Genomic DNA, 17,341 nt, shown 5'->3' with positions numbered 1-17,341 from the left:
AGAACTGATAAAGGTTACACATGAGTGGTTTGGTAAAGTGTTAGATATCACTTTGGGGTAACTCTGGACCTCAGACTGTATATTACCTGAAGATTTCCTTCAGGTGCCGAACTTGACTTTCAGGATAATTACTGGCATTTGATTCCGTTAGAAAAGCCCGTGCATATGCCATAGGCCCAGCATTTACCTGCAAGGAACAATGATTGTCATTACAATAAACAACAAATAAGGCACATTTCTCTTTTTGTTTTTAAACAAACTACTGGGTCACACTTGCACCAGGGTAGTAACCATCGGCGCCCAATCAAACGTTTGCTCTCATTGTTCTGCCTGCAGCTGTTATTAACTGACTGGTTGCTGCACAGTTGCAAATTTGCCTGGTGCTGATAATTTGATAATTGTACCCCAGTGTGTAAAATATGAAAGAGACTTGGAGATGTATTTTAATTACATGGTAATTGTCATGCCATGATTTAGCAAGACCCTTCCTGTTGTGCCTGACATGCCCCTATCCAACCGAAACCTGCCCTCACTTCACTAAGTCTGGAGCACAATTTGGATACGATGCAGCCGATATAAGAATAAAATATCTGAATAGAATGTGGAATTAGTTCTTTGCCAGTTTTAAAGACTAAACTCTTACCTTCACACTGACACTTCCTTGAAGTTTGAGCTGTAACCTTATCATGTCAACATCATCCATTGTGCAAAGCTGCTGGAGTTCCAGAACCTTCTTGGACATTTCATCTATAGCGACCTCTATGGGATTAAGCTCCGTGCTCGTCTGGCTCACAACTTGGATCCGTTTCTTCACATAAGGGAAGGAATGATTTGCTGCATAGACAAGACAAATAAGATGCTAGAATGTGCACATTATCAATGTATTTGCAGAAAAGTGAAATACGGAGCTAAACTGCCCCAAATATGACTGCCACAGCCACAACATGACCTCTCACTTGCTCCAGGAGAAGGGCTGGATTTCCTAGCTGCACTCCTACATTAGAAGAACCAATTCCTTTGCTAAAAATCAGGCAATATGGCACTTTATATTAAATACATTTCATGGGTGGCTTTTTGTTCAGGAGTGCCACCTGAGAATAGGCTCTTACTTTGTCTCATGGCAGAAGTACCAGACTTTGCCGGAGTTCCAATTCTTTAGGCTGGGACAAATTGAGTGACTTTGTAAATGCCACATAAATGCCTAATTTGCAGGCAATGTAAGCCATTAACTACATGACACTTTCGCTGCAGTAAAAAGTTGTGCAGTAAAACAGGCAGCTCAGTAAGACTTACTTGTAAGCACAGTCCTCCGTTTGCACTGTTCCTCAACACCGCCGTGCTTCTTTCCAGACAGGGTGAAGGGGGTTTCAAATACAAATTTATTGATATTGTGATGCTTCTCAAAATCAGTTTTTCTGTCCATGAGCTCTTTCTCATCAAAATAAGGAGTCACATAGGTGACTTGGATGTAGGCAAATTTTGAATCAAGCTCCTTTGGGTTGACCTGTATTGAAATGATACATTAACGTGAAGGTTGGACAGATAGACGCAGGCCACGTTACTGTGTTGTACGGGTGTAGGATCTATTGTACAGAATGCTTGGGACCTGGGGTTTTGCGGATAAGGGATCTATTGTACAGAATGCTTGGGACCTGGGGTTTTGCGGATAAGGGATCTGTTATTCGGATAACCATACCTTAATTCTGCTGAAAATCATTTAAAAAATAAAATAAACCTAATAGGATTGTTTTGTCCCCAATGTGGATTAATTATATTTTAGTTAGAATCAAGTACAAGGCATGGTTTTATAATTACAGAGAAAAAGGAAATACTTTTAAACAATTCAAATTATTTACTTTAAATTGACTTCAAATCTTTCTGGGTAGTGAGTTTCTGGATAATGGATCCCATAACTGCATTATGAAAACACCTGATGTATAGTGTCTGTGATGCGGTGCTTACATTCAGCCCTTTAAAAATCTCTGAATTTTGTTACATAAAGCATTTACACACATAGGATCTGTTATTAAGTCACGGTTATACTCTGTGTTGATGGTCAGCTATTTTATCTAAGCTATGTGAGCCTCTCCAAGACTGTTCCTACCTTGAAATGATGATGCAGATCCCAAAATACTGTAATGTGCTATAAATCAACTTCTATATTAAATTATACTGTATATATATATATATATATATATCAGTCCAGCGAAAGCACTCACGGCATTGACTCCTCAAATGTATATCAAAGGATTTTTATTAGTGCATGGTGCATCAACGCGTTTCGACTCACAGGGAGCCATCGTCAGGATGTCCTGACAATGGCTCCCTGTGAGTCGAAATGCGTTGATGCACCATGCACTAATAAAAATCCTTTGATATACATTTGAGGAGTCAATGCTGTGAGTGCTTTCGCTGGACTGATATCTACAAATTTGGTTAGCACCTGGCCCTTAACTATATGAATGGTGAGTGCCAATTTACTCGAGATATATATATATATATATATATATATATATATATATATATATATTGGTCTTGATAAAGGTCTTAGGAACAGACCGAAACGTTGTCCTCCTTTTAACATGTATTGAATAAAATTTATCTTTTTTAAAAAAGCTACAAAGGATCCCAGTGTGCACCTTACCTTTTTGGATTTTATATATATATATCACTTCACAAGACCTACTGAGTGCGGACTATTTTTGTTGTTCTAATATTATGGGATTTGTTTGTTCCAGCACCTACCACCACCTTTACTACCCTTTCATTGACTGATTCATGAAGAATGTATGCACTAGTTAATGAATTGCATCCATTTGTGGGCAACTGTGTGTTCTTATTAAGTGGCAAATAGGGGCATTTGCCCTGAGCCCTGCGCTACAGAAGGACAGTGAGGGTCCTGCATAGACTCTAGGCTCAACTCCTTATTTATTTTAATTTATGGCTTGTCCCGACTGGATAACTTACCCCTGCCCCCCCCCCCCAGATCTGCACAAATTAATACCAGATCAAGGTGAGTATTAATTACTGGGCTGCCATATGCTTGAGCCATATGCCTGATCCTACACCTTACACCTCAAGCCTAGAGCTGTCTGCATCCAGAATACTGACACAAAGCACTTACAGATTTGTGCAAATAGGCACAAGTACTATTAGAATCATGTTTAGATTCAGGTGCCTATTTTTGTAACATGTGTTGTGTTTCAAGTGATTCCTATTATTACAGGCCAAAATGAATATGCTAGAGGCCAGAACACTCCTTCTTCTAAAGTGTTTGTTTTGAGTGCCCACTTTGTTATTACTATCCTTATATTTTCAGGAGACACTGGGAAAAAAAACCCTTAATTTTACCATGGTTCCAACCATTAAACCTCAGTCACTATGCTTAGACAAAACGAAAAAGCCCTAACTTCTTCCACAAGACCATTCCTTGCAGGACATACCATATGTTGCTTCAGCAAAAAGTAATTATTTCAAAGTCTGGCACATCTGTCCATGAACAAAAAATTCAGATACTCTGATCTGCCCAGTCATCATTTGCTTTAATCTCCTGTACGTACCTTATTAGAGTCTTGAATAATCTTGACATTGTCTGCTCCAAATTTATCAGCATACAGTTTGAGCAGTCTTTGGGATATTTCTGATAGCCCTGTTAGTTTTGGTTCCTTATAGATATATTCTTTTCCTTCTTCTTCTTCAAAGAACCCCTGAAAGGAATATCAATGTCTTTTAGTTTACAGAGAAATGCACTGGGATTTAATCCCAAAAGTTCCATAGGCTCTTTTTAGTCATTACAGGGAGAGATCACAAGTCCTGCAGCCATTGCACTGAAGGAAGGAAAGCCTTTGATGCATAAAAACATACATATTTAATATATTTGGGCTTATGTAGGAAAACTGAAGCTATTTCAATGCCATGTGTTATTTCCCAATAGTTATGTAATGGAAAAAAATAGACATTTAATGTATTAAAGAGCACAGTGCTGATGCCTTTTATACAGACCAAATCCATACATTTATTTTTACTGTACTTATACATGCAATCGGAGCATCATTAATAGTGGCACATGCTGTGATTTGCATCTATTATTGCTAATACTGGGAAAATGTATATATATATATATATATATATATATATATATATATATATATATATATATATATATATATATATATATATATATATATATACATACACACAGTATATAATAGATATATAGCCAAACAACGCCAAGATGAGTTCTGATATCTTAAGAGAAGTTGATATACAGTATTAACTGTATTAAATGTTAAAATACATTATTCTAGTATGCAAGATAGTGGCCCTTCAGTTACTCAAGACTGTGGACACCAGTGCATTCAACAGGTACATCAACGACATAACAGAGTATATCCAAGAAGCCTTTATATTGAAAATGTGATTGTTATTGCATACTAAAACAAATGGTAGTATGAGACCAGCCTGAAAGGTTTAAGGTTTAAAATACGCTTCAAAATATTACCAAGGTCGGACGATGTCCTTACCACTAACCAGGCTCACTTGAGGACCAGAGTGTTACTATACTATGCCAAAAAAAATGTGATACTACACTGGATGAGCCCTAATTCACCTACCAGAGACTCCTGGATCCGCGTAGTTAAATCCGCTATCCCCCTCATGAAGCTTACTTATGAGGCCAGAGGCAGTTACAAAAAATGTAATAAAATCTGGAGTCCCTGGTGGGAAACTGGACTGGGAGCCTCAGTAACCTTCACTCTTGCTGAAGTCAGGACTGCCAATGCCCTTTGAGAGCTACATGGGAATTAAAAGACCTCTATACCTAATCAAACCTGACTCATAATTTGTTTCCTAGACTCAATGACCAAGATCTTATGTACAATATAACACACTTTATCTATTGCATACCTGAACTATATATATGATGTTTTTTCTTTCTGATTCACTGTAAAATTTTGAATAAAAACAAATAAAAAGCTTCCTTTCAAAAAAAAAAAAATATATTACCAAGGTCACACCCTGTTGCTGCTGTGGGACCCAAACATATACAGTAGGAGGCCCAGTGGAACATTGAACAGTTTCTATAAAGGTAATTTACGACTGCAAGTGCAACTTTAAGCTCAATCACCATGCTTTTTCCCCACATAGCAGAGTTTTCCCCTCCAAAATTCTCATGTTGTTGTGGTTGAGGCTGAGTTTTCCGGTTGTTGCCCTTACTGGTGTTTGCAGTCGTAGTGACGTGGGCACCCCATACTTTAGAGGTGGAGGTGGCAATAGCTGCAGCATTCTCCAATGTCAATAGGCACAGCAGCACTTGATTCAGAACAGGTGGATGGAAGAAGGCAACGGGGCTGAGCAGAACTATATGGAAGTGCATATTGACACAAGTACCTTTGAGGTTGAAAATAACCCTTATATATGTTTCTGAATAATGTCTTACTCCAAAAGTTTTCACCAGCTTTTTCTACATAGTGGAATCACCCTAATGTCCTTGGGACTAACTGCCATAAGAAGACCTTGGATGGCCATTTCCAACCCACAAGCCTCTGAGCCCCAAAGCATATATGAATGTTCTTAATTTCTTGATGTTTCTGCTCCCAGTGACTAGCAGAAATAATGAGATGTCTTCTTGAGTTTGATTACAAATAAAATCCCTGAAGTTTAGAGCATATTGCAAAACTGGCAGGCTTTTAAAGAAATAAATTAGAAAGCTGAATGGATATGATGAAAATGTAAAGCTTGGGTACTATTTGAAATATACATTTTAACTGAGATTAAAATATGTTAAAATGATATTGAAAAAAAAATTAGGATAAACTTTGGTCATTAGATTTCTTTGTATAGGTCTTGTCCAAGGCAATCTTTTGCCCCTTCCACTGCATAGCCCTCAGTATGTTAATGTAAACATTTCAATACCTATAGTATTTATCAATGTATATACACAGGTGGTTAAACAAAGGTCAGCCAGTGCTATAGTAGTATCTATGAACCCAATGGGCTGTTACATTTAATGCTAGCACCTCCTGTCTGTGTCAGGGCAAGTATAAAGCTGATCAAAACAAAGTATTAATGGACAGGGGCAGGGGATGGGATGAAGGTACATCAATACTAATAGTATTAAAGTATATCCAATAACTGTAGATCATAAATACCTCTTCAATTCCAGAATGACAAAGTACTCAGTCATAGTAAGACAATTTCATTATTACTGGATGTATATTGACAGATAGTGATGGAGCACGCAATGCTGCCATGTTGCCAAAACAAACTGACAGATGAAGTTGGTAGCGCATATTAATGAATTAGATGTAAGATACCAAATGGCCACGACTGTAGTTGATGAGTAGAGAAAATGATTAATGGGCACGTGAAAAAAATTTGGCACTTACCACAGCCTTCAGGTGGACAAACAGGAAAAAAGAGCAAATTCATGAATTAAAATAATGTCTGAGTTTGGAAAATCATAAGGAACTCAAGTGTCTCTGCTTCAGATTTAGTCACCATGGAATACTAATATTACAGAGCAGGTGTTGAGTGAATATTAATATGTATGTGGCAGCCAGACTGGATCTGTCGCTGAATATTTATTATATAATACGCTGGCAAATGCAACACATCCAAACTGATGAAGTCTCAAACGTGTCTTTCAGGCCAAAATAAAAACCTTAGCCCTACTGAGCACAGATCAGAGACTCAATTGCATTGATCTGCATTGTTATCAAGATCTAAGTGCTGAAATTGCAAGTGTCCTGATAGTGACTTACTCTGACAATAAATCCCAAAACAAAGAATTACAGACATATTTTATACTTTAGTGCTAATATTCCAAACAGTATATTGAAAGTTGTTTTCTTTGATCTCTGCATAAATCAGATGGAGGCCTTACAGCTAGATATAGCGCTCTAAGAGCTTGTTATTACTCCCCACTGCTGAAGAACTCTATAACAATCTGGCCCATAAACTTGTGGCATGTCAAGTATTTTGCCCACTGCATGTCATTAGTAGGCCTTTAGCCTAGTCATACCCTTTTTTAGCTTTTTATGCAAACAAACATATATACTACAGTCAAAATTACTGTTAAAGTAATACTGACTACAGGTTTGGGTACATAGTACCCAGACTAATAAAAAGGTTTGTGAATTATTTACAAAGTTATTTAATAGTAGACATCTTAGCAATGGGTTTGACTTTGTTTTAGGACCCTGCCAACAATGTGCTTTTATAAAGGTGACAATGCTGTTGCATGGCAAGCTCCTCTCCGGAACTTCCATTAACCTACAGCTCCATTTAGGATGATGTGATGTTGTACATAGGCTGGAAACCCCATCATTGTAAAATAGGATATAGAGACTGGAATTTAAATGGACTATGCTACTGGAACTGCTATGGTATACTTGCAAAACCATAACCAGTCCATGATGGGAACCCATTTGTTTAAACTGAGCATAACATTACAGAACAGTGAGTATACACCTTAAAGGGATACTGTCATGGGGAAAAATTTTTTTTTTCAAAATGAATCAGTTAATAGTGCTGCTCCAGCAGAATTCTGCACTGAAATCCATTTCTCAAAAGAGCAAACAGATTTTTTATATTCCATTTTGAACTCTGACATGGGGCTAGACATATTGTCAATTTCCCAGCTGCCCCAAGTCATGTGACTAGTGCTCTGATAAACTTCAATCACTCTTTACTGCTGTACTGCAAGTTGGAGTGATATCACCCCCTCCCTTCCCCCCCAGCAGCCAAACAAAAGAACAATGGGAAGGTAACCAGATAACAGCTCCCTAACACAAGATAACAGCTGCCTGGTAGATCTAAGAACAACACTCAATAGTAAAAACCCATGTCTCACTGAGACACATTCAGTTACATTGAGAAGGAAAAACAGCAGCCTGCCAGAAAGCATTTCTCTCCTAAAGTGCAGGCACAAGTCACATGACCAGGGGCAGCTTTGAAATTGAAAAAATGTCTAGCCCCATGTCAGATTTCAAAATTGAATATAAAAAAATCTGTTTGCTCTTTTGAGAAATGGATTTCAGTGCAGAATTCTGCTGGAGTAGCACTATTAACTGATGCGTTTTGAAAAAAACATGTTTTCCGATGACAGGATCCCTTTAAATGACTGTATTTTGGTGTGCGAGCATATGAATATTGCCGAATACCTGAATTAAAATGATGTTATTCATACTCTCGTGCTGATTCTGCACACTGCATATTATATAGTCATTTCAAAAATTGCACTTCTGAGGAACAGTTGATATTCCCATTTATATGATGGCTCCATGAATCCAGAGTCAAGTTAAAGATTGTTTTTCTTTCCTGGGTCAGCTCACTGATAAACGGCAATACTTTACACAGTCCAAAAAAGCAGATGCCACCAAGTAGCAAAATGGCAGTGCTGTTTTGGTAGGGATCTAGCTACTTTGGCTGAAATAATTAGAAGAATATTTATTCATGTACCTGTCCGTAGAAGGCGACTCGGTAATACCTCCCAAATAACCTTTTCTCTGCATTCACAACTTCTGCAATTTTTAGGTAGGATCGATGTATGTTATAATACAACTCTGACAGCCTCTGCAATAAAGAGGGGAACAATAATGAATTAAGCCGCACGGTTCTTTTTGCAGATTCTTATAACTCAAATCAAAAATGATATATAATAAGGCATCTGATGAAACTTTGCTATAGATTTGCAATTGTTATAGGTATTAGTTATATTAAATATTGCCTAGGATTCCACTCCCTGTGCTTGAAATACAAAGTGACAGCTTATCGATTTCTCTCTCCCTCTGAAACTGCACGATCCTGTCCTAGAATGAACCATTGCCTCTTCCATGCATTCCTCTGCATTAAAGGTTCTAAGATATGAAAGACTTGTTTCAAACTTAGACCTTAAAGGGGTGGTTCACCTTTAAGTTAACTTTTATTATGTTGTAGAACAGGGATCCCCAACCTTTTGATCCCGTGAGCAACATTCAGAAGTAAAAGGAGTTGGGGAGCAACACTAGCATTAAAAATGTTCTTGGGCTGCCAGATAAGTGCTGTGATTGGCCATTTGGTAGCGCCTATGTGGATTGTCAATCTGTTTGGCAGTGCACCTGGTTTTTATACAACAAAAACTTGCCTCCAAGCCTGGAATTCAAAAATAAGCTCCTGCTTTGAGGCCACTGGGAGCAACATCCAAGGGGTTGTTGAGCAACATGTTGCTTATGAGCCACTGGTTGGGGATCACTGTTGTAGAATGTCCTATTTCTATAAACTTCTATAAGTCTTCATTATTTATTTTTTTATAGTTTTTTTTAATTAATTTGCCCTAATCTTTTACTTTTTTTTCAAGTTTTCAAATAGTTTCCCTGACCCTGACATCCATAAAACCTACTGCTCTATGAGGCTACAATTAAAAAAATTGTTCTTTATACTTTTTTGTTGTTGTTTATTAATTTATTCAGTCCCTTGCCTACTCATATTGCAGTCTCTCATTCAAACATGGTTGCTAGGGTAAATATGGCCCTAGCAATCAGATAGTCACTGAAATACCAAACTGGAGAGCTACTGAACAAAATGCAAAATAATTGAACATTAACAAAAAATTTTCGAAAAAAAAAATATTGCGAATTGTCTCATATATCAATGTCTACATCATACTAAAGGTTAATTTGAAGGTGAACCACTCCTTTAATGAACTCTGGTAGTAGGAATGCACCTAGGATTTTGTTTAGGTTCACAGATGATGTGGCTGAATAGCAAACCAGTAAACAATGGATAACTAGTTACTGATTCATTAATATTCACTTATATAAATCCCTAAAATATGGGCTGAGAACCTTGACAACCCTTGCTCTAGACAGCACAAAATGTTTTCACAAATTAAATACAAAATGGATTACTTTAAAATCTCTTTGCTTCTCGAACACTGCAATGACAGGTTTGCTCACTTCCGCAATCAGCTCGTAACGCTCAGACTTCCACAGGTAGTCGAGACAGAGGTCCAGCTGCTCCACCAGAGTGTTCTGCAAATACCCCAAATCATACCAGTTGAAAGCAAAGTGGAACAATTGATTTTCAAGGGCTAAAATGAGTATTTGTACAACACCAAATATATTCAATGGACATTTGCTACTGAAGTAGGAAAAAATATTTCCAGGTAAGTACATATAAAATATTTTTACTATTATATTTATTTTATTGATGTCTACTGTCTATGGGCAATGCTTTCCATTCTTTGTAATTGTAGTTTACTTTATCTTGGTGCTTTCCATGCTGAATGTGATATGCAATGATATGCAAAATCTAGATCAAATGTTAGGCACCCCCCCAGTGATTATAATAACGAGCCTCAGGGGCATGCGCAGTGACATTAAACGCGTGTTTTGACAAGAGGCAAGATCGGCAAACCTGGGAACCAGGGAGAAGCAAACCCAGACAAGAAGTAGGTAGAGGACCCTTCAACAGGTACCTGCCCAGCACCCCCTCATCGTTGCACCCTAGGCATGTGACTCTTCTGCCTACCCTAGTTTCTAAAGGTGCTGCTCCTGGGAGCTCCTTCAGGGAGCACCGTGGAGCAATTCTCCTCATTCTGCTTCTTCTTTCTTCAGTGCTGTTCAGCTTTCACTCTACTGCCCATGCACATCAGTGTAAAGAAGAAAGAAGCAGGACAAAGATCTCACCATGGCACTTGCTGAAAAGTAACCTGGGTCATTGCAGTTTTCTGCTAAAAGGAGCACCGACCCAGGGTAGCAGGTATGTGATTTCAAAAATATTCCCCTCCCTCCAGTGATTTAGACTTCCCTTCTCCTCTAACTACATTGATTTGCAAAATGAGGAAACTGCTCTTGCCTCATTATATGGTGTATCCTGCATCCCGGAATCTTCTTTCATTGCTCCTTCTTCTTTGATATTTGGAGTAATGCTGTGGAAAGCTGGCCATCCCATGGAGAACATACCTGTTAAAGCAATGGGAAGCTTGCATCTCAAGAGTTTGCACACACATTATAGGAAATGCCTTAAAGACATTTCACGAGCCCGACTTTGTTTGTCAATGTTATTAAAAGATTAAACATTGTAAGGGACAACACTCACACAGGCATCTAGTTTATCACCAAACCCCAAGAGTGTAAAACAAACTGGATAAAATGAGGACAGAAGTGCAGGAAAGATACAGAATGAAGGTATTACATGCAGTGTTAGGTCACTCACTTTTTCCAGTGGTTGAGGTTAGTAAGAGGTTATTATCAATGTTTTGTGCATCATCCAGTGTCATGCTTGGGGTCAGACTGTTTTCTGATTTCCAGTAACCTACAGTATTATTAAAGTATGGAGTCAACATGCTTACAGTTGTGCATGCACAATACAATATATATTTATTACTCAAAAGTGTTTTCCTTGTGTAAATGGCAAAATAATAACACAGCACTACATATGCTAACACAGTATTTAACTAGATGCCTTTTTTTCTTTTCCTATATCACAATCATGAGACAAAATTCAGTTATTCCCTTAACATCTAAAAAGGAGGTTCATAACTACATAGTAGCTATAATTATATTATATATTCATTCAACAACCACAGCCTCACTACTAAATCTGGGTGCATAGGGGAGTTAACAAACATATAGTGACCCCCTTATTGCCACTCAACTCCTGAAGAGACCATTTCTCTCCGTAGCTCTAAGCAATGGAAGGTCACGGGGTTGCAGTGTTATCAGGAGCTCGAAGAGGTTTTAAGGAACAGTAACATCAAAAAATGAAAGTGTTTTATATAACGTACTGTTGCACTGCACTTCTAAAAGTTTGTGTTTGCTTCAGAAACTCTACAATAGTTTATATAAACAAGCTGAAAAAGGAAAAAAGGCACAGGATACATAGCAGATAACAGATACGCTTTGTAATATAATTTAGAACGTATCTGTTATTTACTGTGCATCCTGTGCTTGAATGGCTGACCCCATGGCTACCCAGCAGTTTGTTTATATAAACTATAGTTGTGTTTCTGAAGCAAACACACCAGTTTTATCACTGCAGGGAAACAATATACTGTCATTCCTTTTTTATTTTTTGGTGTTACTGGTCCTTTAATACTAAAAGAGACAGGTACATTGGGTTTGTGTCTCCTTTATTGACTTTCCTCTGAATTAATCGCCAGGAATTATTTTTTTCAGCCTCAGCTACTTTATGACAAATCAATACAAACTTTTTTATGATGAATCTTGTATGAAAATCTGGCTGTTGGAGATATCTGCCAGCTGCTGGCCTCTCAAGGAAACTGCCTGCTTCTCAAACTGACTTCTAGAGTACCGGTATATAGAACAGAATGTTGCAATAGGTAGGAAAATTCATGACCACATTTTAATTCTTAAAAGCTATGGCCAAAATTATATTATTAACAAAATAACAATTATTTCCACCCATGATTCTGTTCAGAAGTGAATAATACTCTTACTGACATGAAAAAAAGACCACTGAGAAATATTTTGTGCTTTAGTCTTCTCATTTTGAATGCAACTATCAATGTCATAATCTCAGTGCAGAGATGTCAGTTTTTCGAAATGTTAAATTTCTTGTTATTACTCATAGACAAGTGGCGAGTACATATGGATTCTGAATAACTCCACAGACTCGAATCACAATGCAGAATACCGACATGTTCACTTCTTGGCCCTCCTTATGACAGACAGATCATGTTATGGGGTTCATTTACAAAGTTGTTATTTAGTAAGCACTTGATGTGCTCTGCACCTAATACCAGTCTGGTGCAAAGTGGCAGTGGGCACAAGGCGTGTCCTTACTGCCTGCCATTTTGGAGCACAAAGACCTACACCTCGACCACTCACGTTGGCAAGGGGTGTACAATAAAAAAATGGAGGCTTATTCATATGGCCAGCGGATATTGTCATAGAAGTGCATTTAATGGCTTCGATCCGAAAGATCAGACTTACTACTGTAATTGCAGTTCAACAATTTGTATCAGCACTGTGTGAAACCAACTGATATGCAGACAGCAAAAGTATATTTATATGCCTTTTACAAATGTATAGTTAGAACTGCTACTGTGCTCTTGCTAAGAATAAAAATCACCATATGAATACATTATCTTACCTTTTCTTTTCAAATATTCTGCGATTAATGCTGCAATATGGACGTAACACATAGCAGCCTGAAAAAACAGAAACAAAAGGCATCAGAAGCTCAAATTCCCTTTGGTCAAGGTCAAGTGGTCATAAGAAATATTACATGACTTGACAGATTATTGTATACTTGATTCAGATCATTGGTTCAGTTGTTATATCACGGGATAAGAAAAACTTACTGGTATGGAAGGCCTCAGAATTGCTTGTATCTGCCATCATGCTGCCATTAATATGTTAGTAGTAATGGGCACTGCAAGATTACTGACTTAACAACATCTAATTAAACTAACATAAAAGGAAAATGTCTTACTTAGAACTTTTTTTTTTCAGTAGAGAGATGAACAGGCATTTTTTATCAAATGTGTGTTATTTGAGGGTTATTTATGAATAGAGCTGCTAATTGCACAAATGCAGTTGCCAGAACAAGCAATGGGTTTCATTTTTTCAGCCTGTGGTAGTCTGTTGAAAACTCATTGCTGATTGGTAATTTAACACCAATGTTTGCAAACCAGCCCCCCAAATATCCAAGCAGTTGTATTGTAGTGCCAAGGACCTTTAACATATAAAACAAAGTTCACAAAAATATTGAATCTGAATCAAATGCAAACTCAGTTTTAATGTTTAGCCTTTCTTTAAGTAATTGTGATGTCCCCGTGAAATATAAACCAAAACGAAAGGCAGAACATTTTAAAAATATTCTGTACTATAAAACTGTTTGCACAATAAGGGAGAATTATATTTCACATATTCAGCATCAATAATCAGGTTTAATCCCAACAGCAAACAGCTTGCCCAAATATAAATACAGAGAATGGAAAGCTATATCTGATACTGCCATAGCATCAGTGACTTGCACAGCTCACAGGAAGTAAAGTCTTTCTAAATGAACGTGTTCTGTGGTATAGTACATGGGGTCTGCATTCCACACGCCTCCAGCTATGATAGGGATTAGTCCGTACTGGAAACAAAACTATTGGCACTTAAACACCACTCTGTTCATAACTAGAAACATCTGCTTCATTTCTTACAATAACAGAAGGTTATAGCATGCTTCCTGTTCTGTGTCTAGACTATGACTTATATAAGCGATAATAATTTATATCTGTTTGGTTCCTCAGTTATAGGCCTACAGTATGGGCAAATAGCAGTGACGTTAAATCTACAATGTACACAACGCAGCACAAAAAATGGGGTGATTTGAGGAGAGCAACACAAGTCTCCCCTAACCTTCAGTCCCATGTGCACAAGTAATAGTGCTAACCTCTGATTTTTACAATTCCTTAAAGCCATTCCCAGGCATTAGGACTAGTCACTAGGCAAAGTGCTAGATGAGAAAATGGACACAAAATTGCAATACTACTTGTAATTGACTTTACCAGTACCCTGTGCCAATTTGCTTGTTGTGACTAGGGGTGCATGAGGTGCAAGGTTCAGTATGTTCCAATACAAGGGAGCTCTATACCTTACATTTGTCACAACTAGGCAGTAGGACTGGGTTTTCTTTAAGTGTTGCCCATGCAGGCTTTCAATATTGCACCCACTATAACTTGTGCAATTGAATGATGTGTAATTGTACTCAAATTTTTGTTCCTCTGGTGGCACAATTCAACTGGAATTCTGAGAAAGAATGTTGCAGCGCAACTGAAAAAAAATACTTTTTTTGTGCTTGTTTAGTAAATGAATCCTGTTTTGTTCTATCAGGGTCACTATCAGGTAATACATGGAAAATAAAGTTTTTACTTACAGCTGAGAGACTGTAAAGGGACGGCAGGAGAGAGAGTTACCCTAAAGGACTAACTAAGCTTAATTTTTGGTTTTGTATTGTTCTCTATCAGGTAATACACAATTGTGTCATATAATGAATTTGTGCCTGTTACCTAAATGTGCCCAGTACACAAACATTTCATATTTATAAAGTAGCCCCAGCTAATAAAAACAGAACAATAGCTATTCATAATGTAAAAATACTGGAAATATCCATAAAGAAATAAGAAACATTAGGGGTCATTTAAAAGACCATGGGGCAAGTGCACTAAGGGACACAGATGCTTAGGGATACAGGTGTGAAACACAGGTCTATTTGTAGCCTGCGTCCCCCTCCATAAGATAATACACAAGTTAGGAGGTGGGAGAGGGGACACCTATGTGCCTCCTGCCCCTTATAAATACGATGCTGTCAAAAGTCAGGCAGCACTGTATTCATAGAAGCAGCCACAGATCACAGAGATCTATGGCTATTAATTTTTTTTTGTAAGACAGGGTATAAAGTGCAAAAAAAATAGGAATGTGTCTGCCTTTTGCTCTTTGCACCCTGCCTTCCAGTTTGTAAATGTATTCCAATATGTTAGAACACATGACATTAACCAGGCATTGATAACAAAAAGGCCTAGGCAGAGTGATACAGCACCAACTGCTACCTACCATTCAGATCTGGACTGAGATTCAAAATAAGCCCTGGCATTTCAGTAACACAGAGGCCCAAACACCCCCCCCCACCAGCCCAATAAATAGTGACTTTCTATGGCATCTTACAGCGGCCTCTCTGGCATTTGCCAGAATTTACAGATTGCCAGTCCAGACCTGCTACCATTCAGTTTTCCTGACTAGAATTAAAAATTACAAATTGTGAAACATGAAGGCAAATTAAACTACCTGTCTGCAATTGCATTAGCATTTTAATAAAGTATTATCCGGAAATGCAGCGTTAATTACAGCAAAATGAATGAGGCAAAAGAGCCACTTAATTTTAACAATATGGGAATGACTGTGGATTTTTCACCGAGGGGATACGTATATTGTGTTTCACATCCCAAAACAATTACATATGTTGCACGCTATAGCCTACGCAAATAACTCACTTCCAAATCACCATCTGCATTGCATGATCATTCTCAGCCAATAAATTAATGCTGTAATTCAGCTGTGAAGGCAGATGGCGCACAAACTAGTACCAGTCCAGTAAACCCAAGACTCATATAAGACAGGTGGTCAGACTTTTTAGATGTAAACTGTAATAGAAATATAGTAAAGCTCATCTGTTACCTCGGACAAATCTCCATTTCGAGCGTGGATTTTTGCCATGCTCTCCAGCCAAGTCCTACGTAATTCTGGTGTGCTGGCATACGAGTTAGCCAAACTATACTGGAGATCCACCAGCATTTCTGGGTCTTTCTCGTGTTCCTTCATTTGGGCAGTTGCCATCAAAACCGTCCTGATGCGTTTAGTCAGGTCTTTTACCTCAGCGGGAAAATGAGTGTTCTTTGGAAGAGAAAATTATTTTAAAAACTCGCAGCCAGCTCATTTATTAATGTATTTTATTTTAATTGGTTGTTCGACGACAAGGTAAAACCCAAGGGAAAGTGCAGTTATATCGGTCAGTGCCAAAAATAGATGGCATTTAGCTGAAAACACCTAATTGAGAAATTTTCTGGAAATAAAAACTGAAGCACAAGGCAGCCAAATAGTGTGACAAGCGGAACTTACACTTTTTGAATTCTCTTTAGCGCTTTGTAAATCTTTATGGAATTCCTTGTATTTTCAACATACGTGCTACAGGTTATATAGGTTACACTATAATTTTTATGCTAGAAATCTGAGCTTGATTTCTCTTCAACACTACAATGGCCACTCTGTTGACATGGCCTTATCAAGAAAAGACTTGCTACCCTCTAAAATACTGAGATATCCGATATGTTGAACTAGGACTCTGAACTTCCATAAGCTGCCTGGAGGGTCACAAATAGTCCACCCCTGCTGTAAATTTTTACTGTGATATTTAGCAATTGGCAATGCATTGGTAAGCCAAAACAGAACATCTTTCTAGTGTAGACAATAATGTTTCAGACCTGTTTATCTTTTGCTGTCAATATTTGGCCCCACTCTACACAAGAACGGTTTACAATGCACAACGAGAAGTAGGTTTTGGTTATGCTACAGTTTTTTGCTCCTCTAAAGCATCCTACAACCATGTTGCCATTATAAATGAGTCTAAGAATCCCTTTGATCAAAGTCTCATTTTCACCAAAATATCATTTTCTGGCTAACAGTCTTTTTGCTCCAGTCCATCCATCATTTTCTTCTCATGTTTTTGTCCTTTGTTAATACTGCTAGGAAGTAGACACTGCCCTTCTACAAAAGTATTCAAGTGTTTGAATTTCTAACCATTTCTATAATTTCTAGCAATTTCTAGCAATTTCTAGCAATTTCTAGCAATT

At 37.8% G+C, this 17,341-nt stretch overlaps 1 protein-coding gene across 8 annotated transcripts in view; it reads right to left on the bottom strand.

Moving 5' to 3' along the window:
- The window catches only part of dock10.L (dedicator of cytokinesis 10 L homeolog), a 161,155-nt gene that overhangs the window by 2,477 nt on the left and 141,337 nt on the right, over positions 1 to 17,341 (bottom strand). For 4 of the 8 annotated variants that reach the window (XM_041563380.1, XM_041563376.1, XM_041563378.1 and 1 more), the window contains exons 45-55: positions 16,170 to 16,385; positions 13,096 to 13,153; positions 11,197 to 11,295; positions 10,837 to 10,943; positions 9,888 to 10,010; positions 8,461 to 8,574; positions 6,387 to 6,392; positions 3,561 to 3,707; positions 1,294 to 1,504; positions 644 to 834; positions 87 to 187 (exon numbers count right to left, since the gene is read on the bottom strand). In XM_041563380.1, coding sequence (XP_041419314.1) covers positions 87 to 187; positions 644 to 834; positions 1,294 to 1,504; positions 3,561 to 3,707; positions 6,387 to 6,392; positions 8,461 to 8,574; positions 9,888 to 10,010; positions 10,837 to 10,943; positions 11,197 to 11,295; positions 13,096 to 13,153; positions 16,170 to 16,385 — 1,373 coding nt within the window. The remainder of the gene's footprint in view (positions 1 to 86; positions 188 to 643; positions 835 to 1,293; positions 1,505 to 3,560; positions 3,708 to 6,386; positions 6,393 to 8,460; positions 8,575 to 9,887; positions 10,011 to 10,836; positions 10,944 to 11,196; positions 11,296 to 13,095; positions 13,154 to 16,169; positions 16,386 to 17,341) is intronic. The other 4 variants (XM_041563377.1, XM_018263813.2, XM_041563381.1 and 1 more) reach the window with 3 other exon arrangements.

Source organism: Xenopus laevis, chromosome 5L (assembly GCF_017654675.1).
Source record: "Xenopus laevis strain J_2021 chromosome 5L, Xenopus_laevis_v10.1, whole genome shotgun sequence".
NCBI classification, from domain to species: Eukaryota; Metazoa; Chordata; class Amphibia; order Anura; family Pipidae; genus Xenopus; species Xenopus laevis.
Note: the sequence above shows the minus strand (reverse complement) of the source record. Positions and strands in the feature narration are given on the sequence as shown.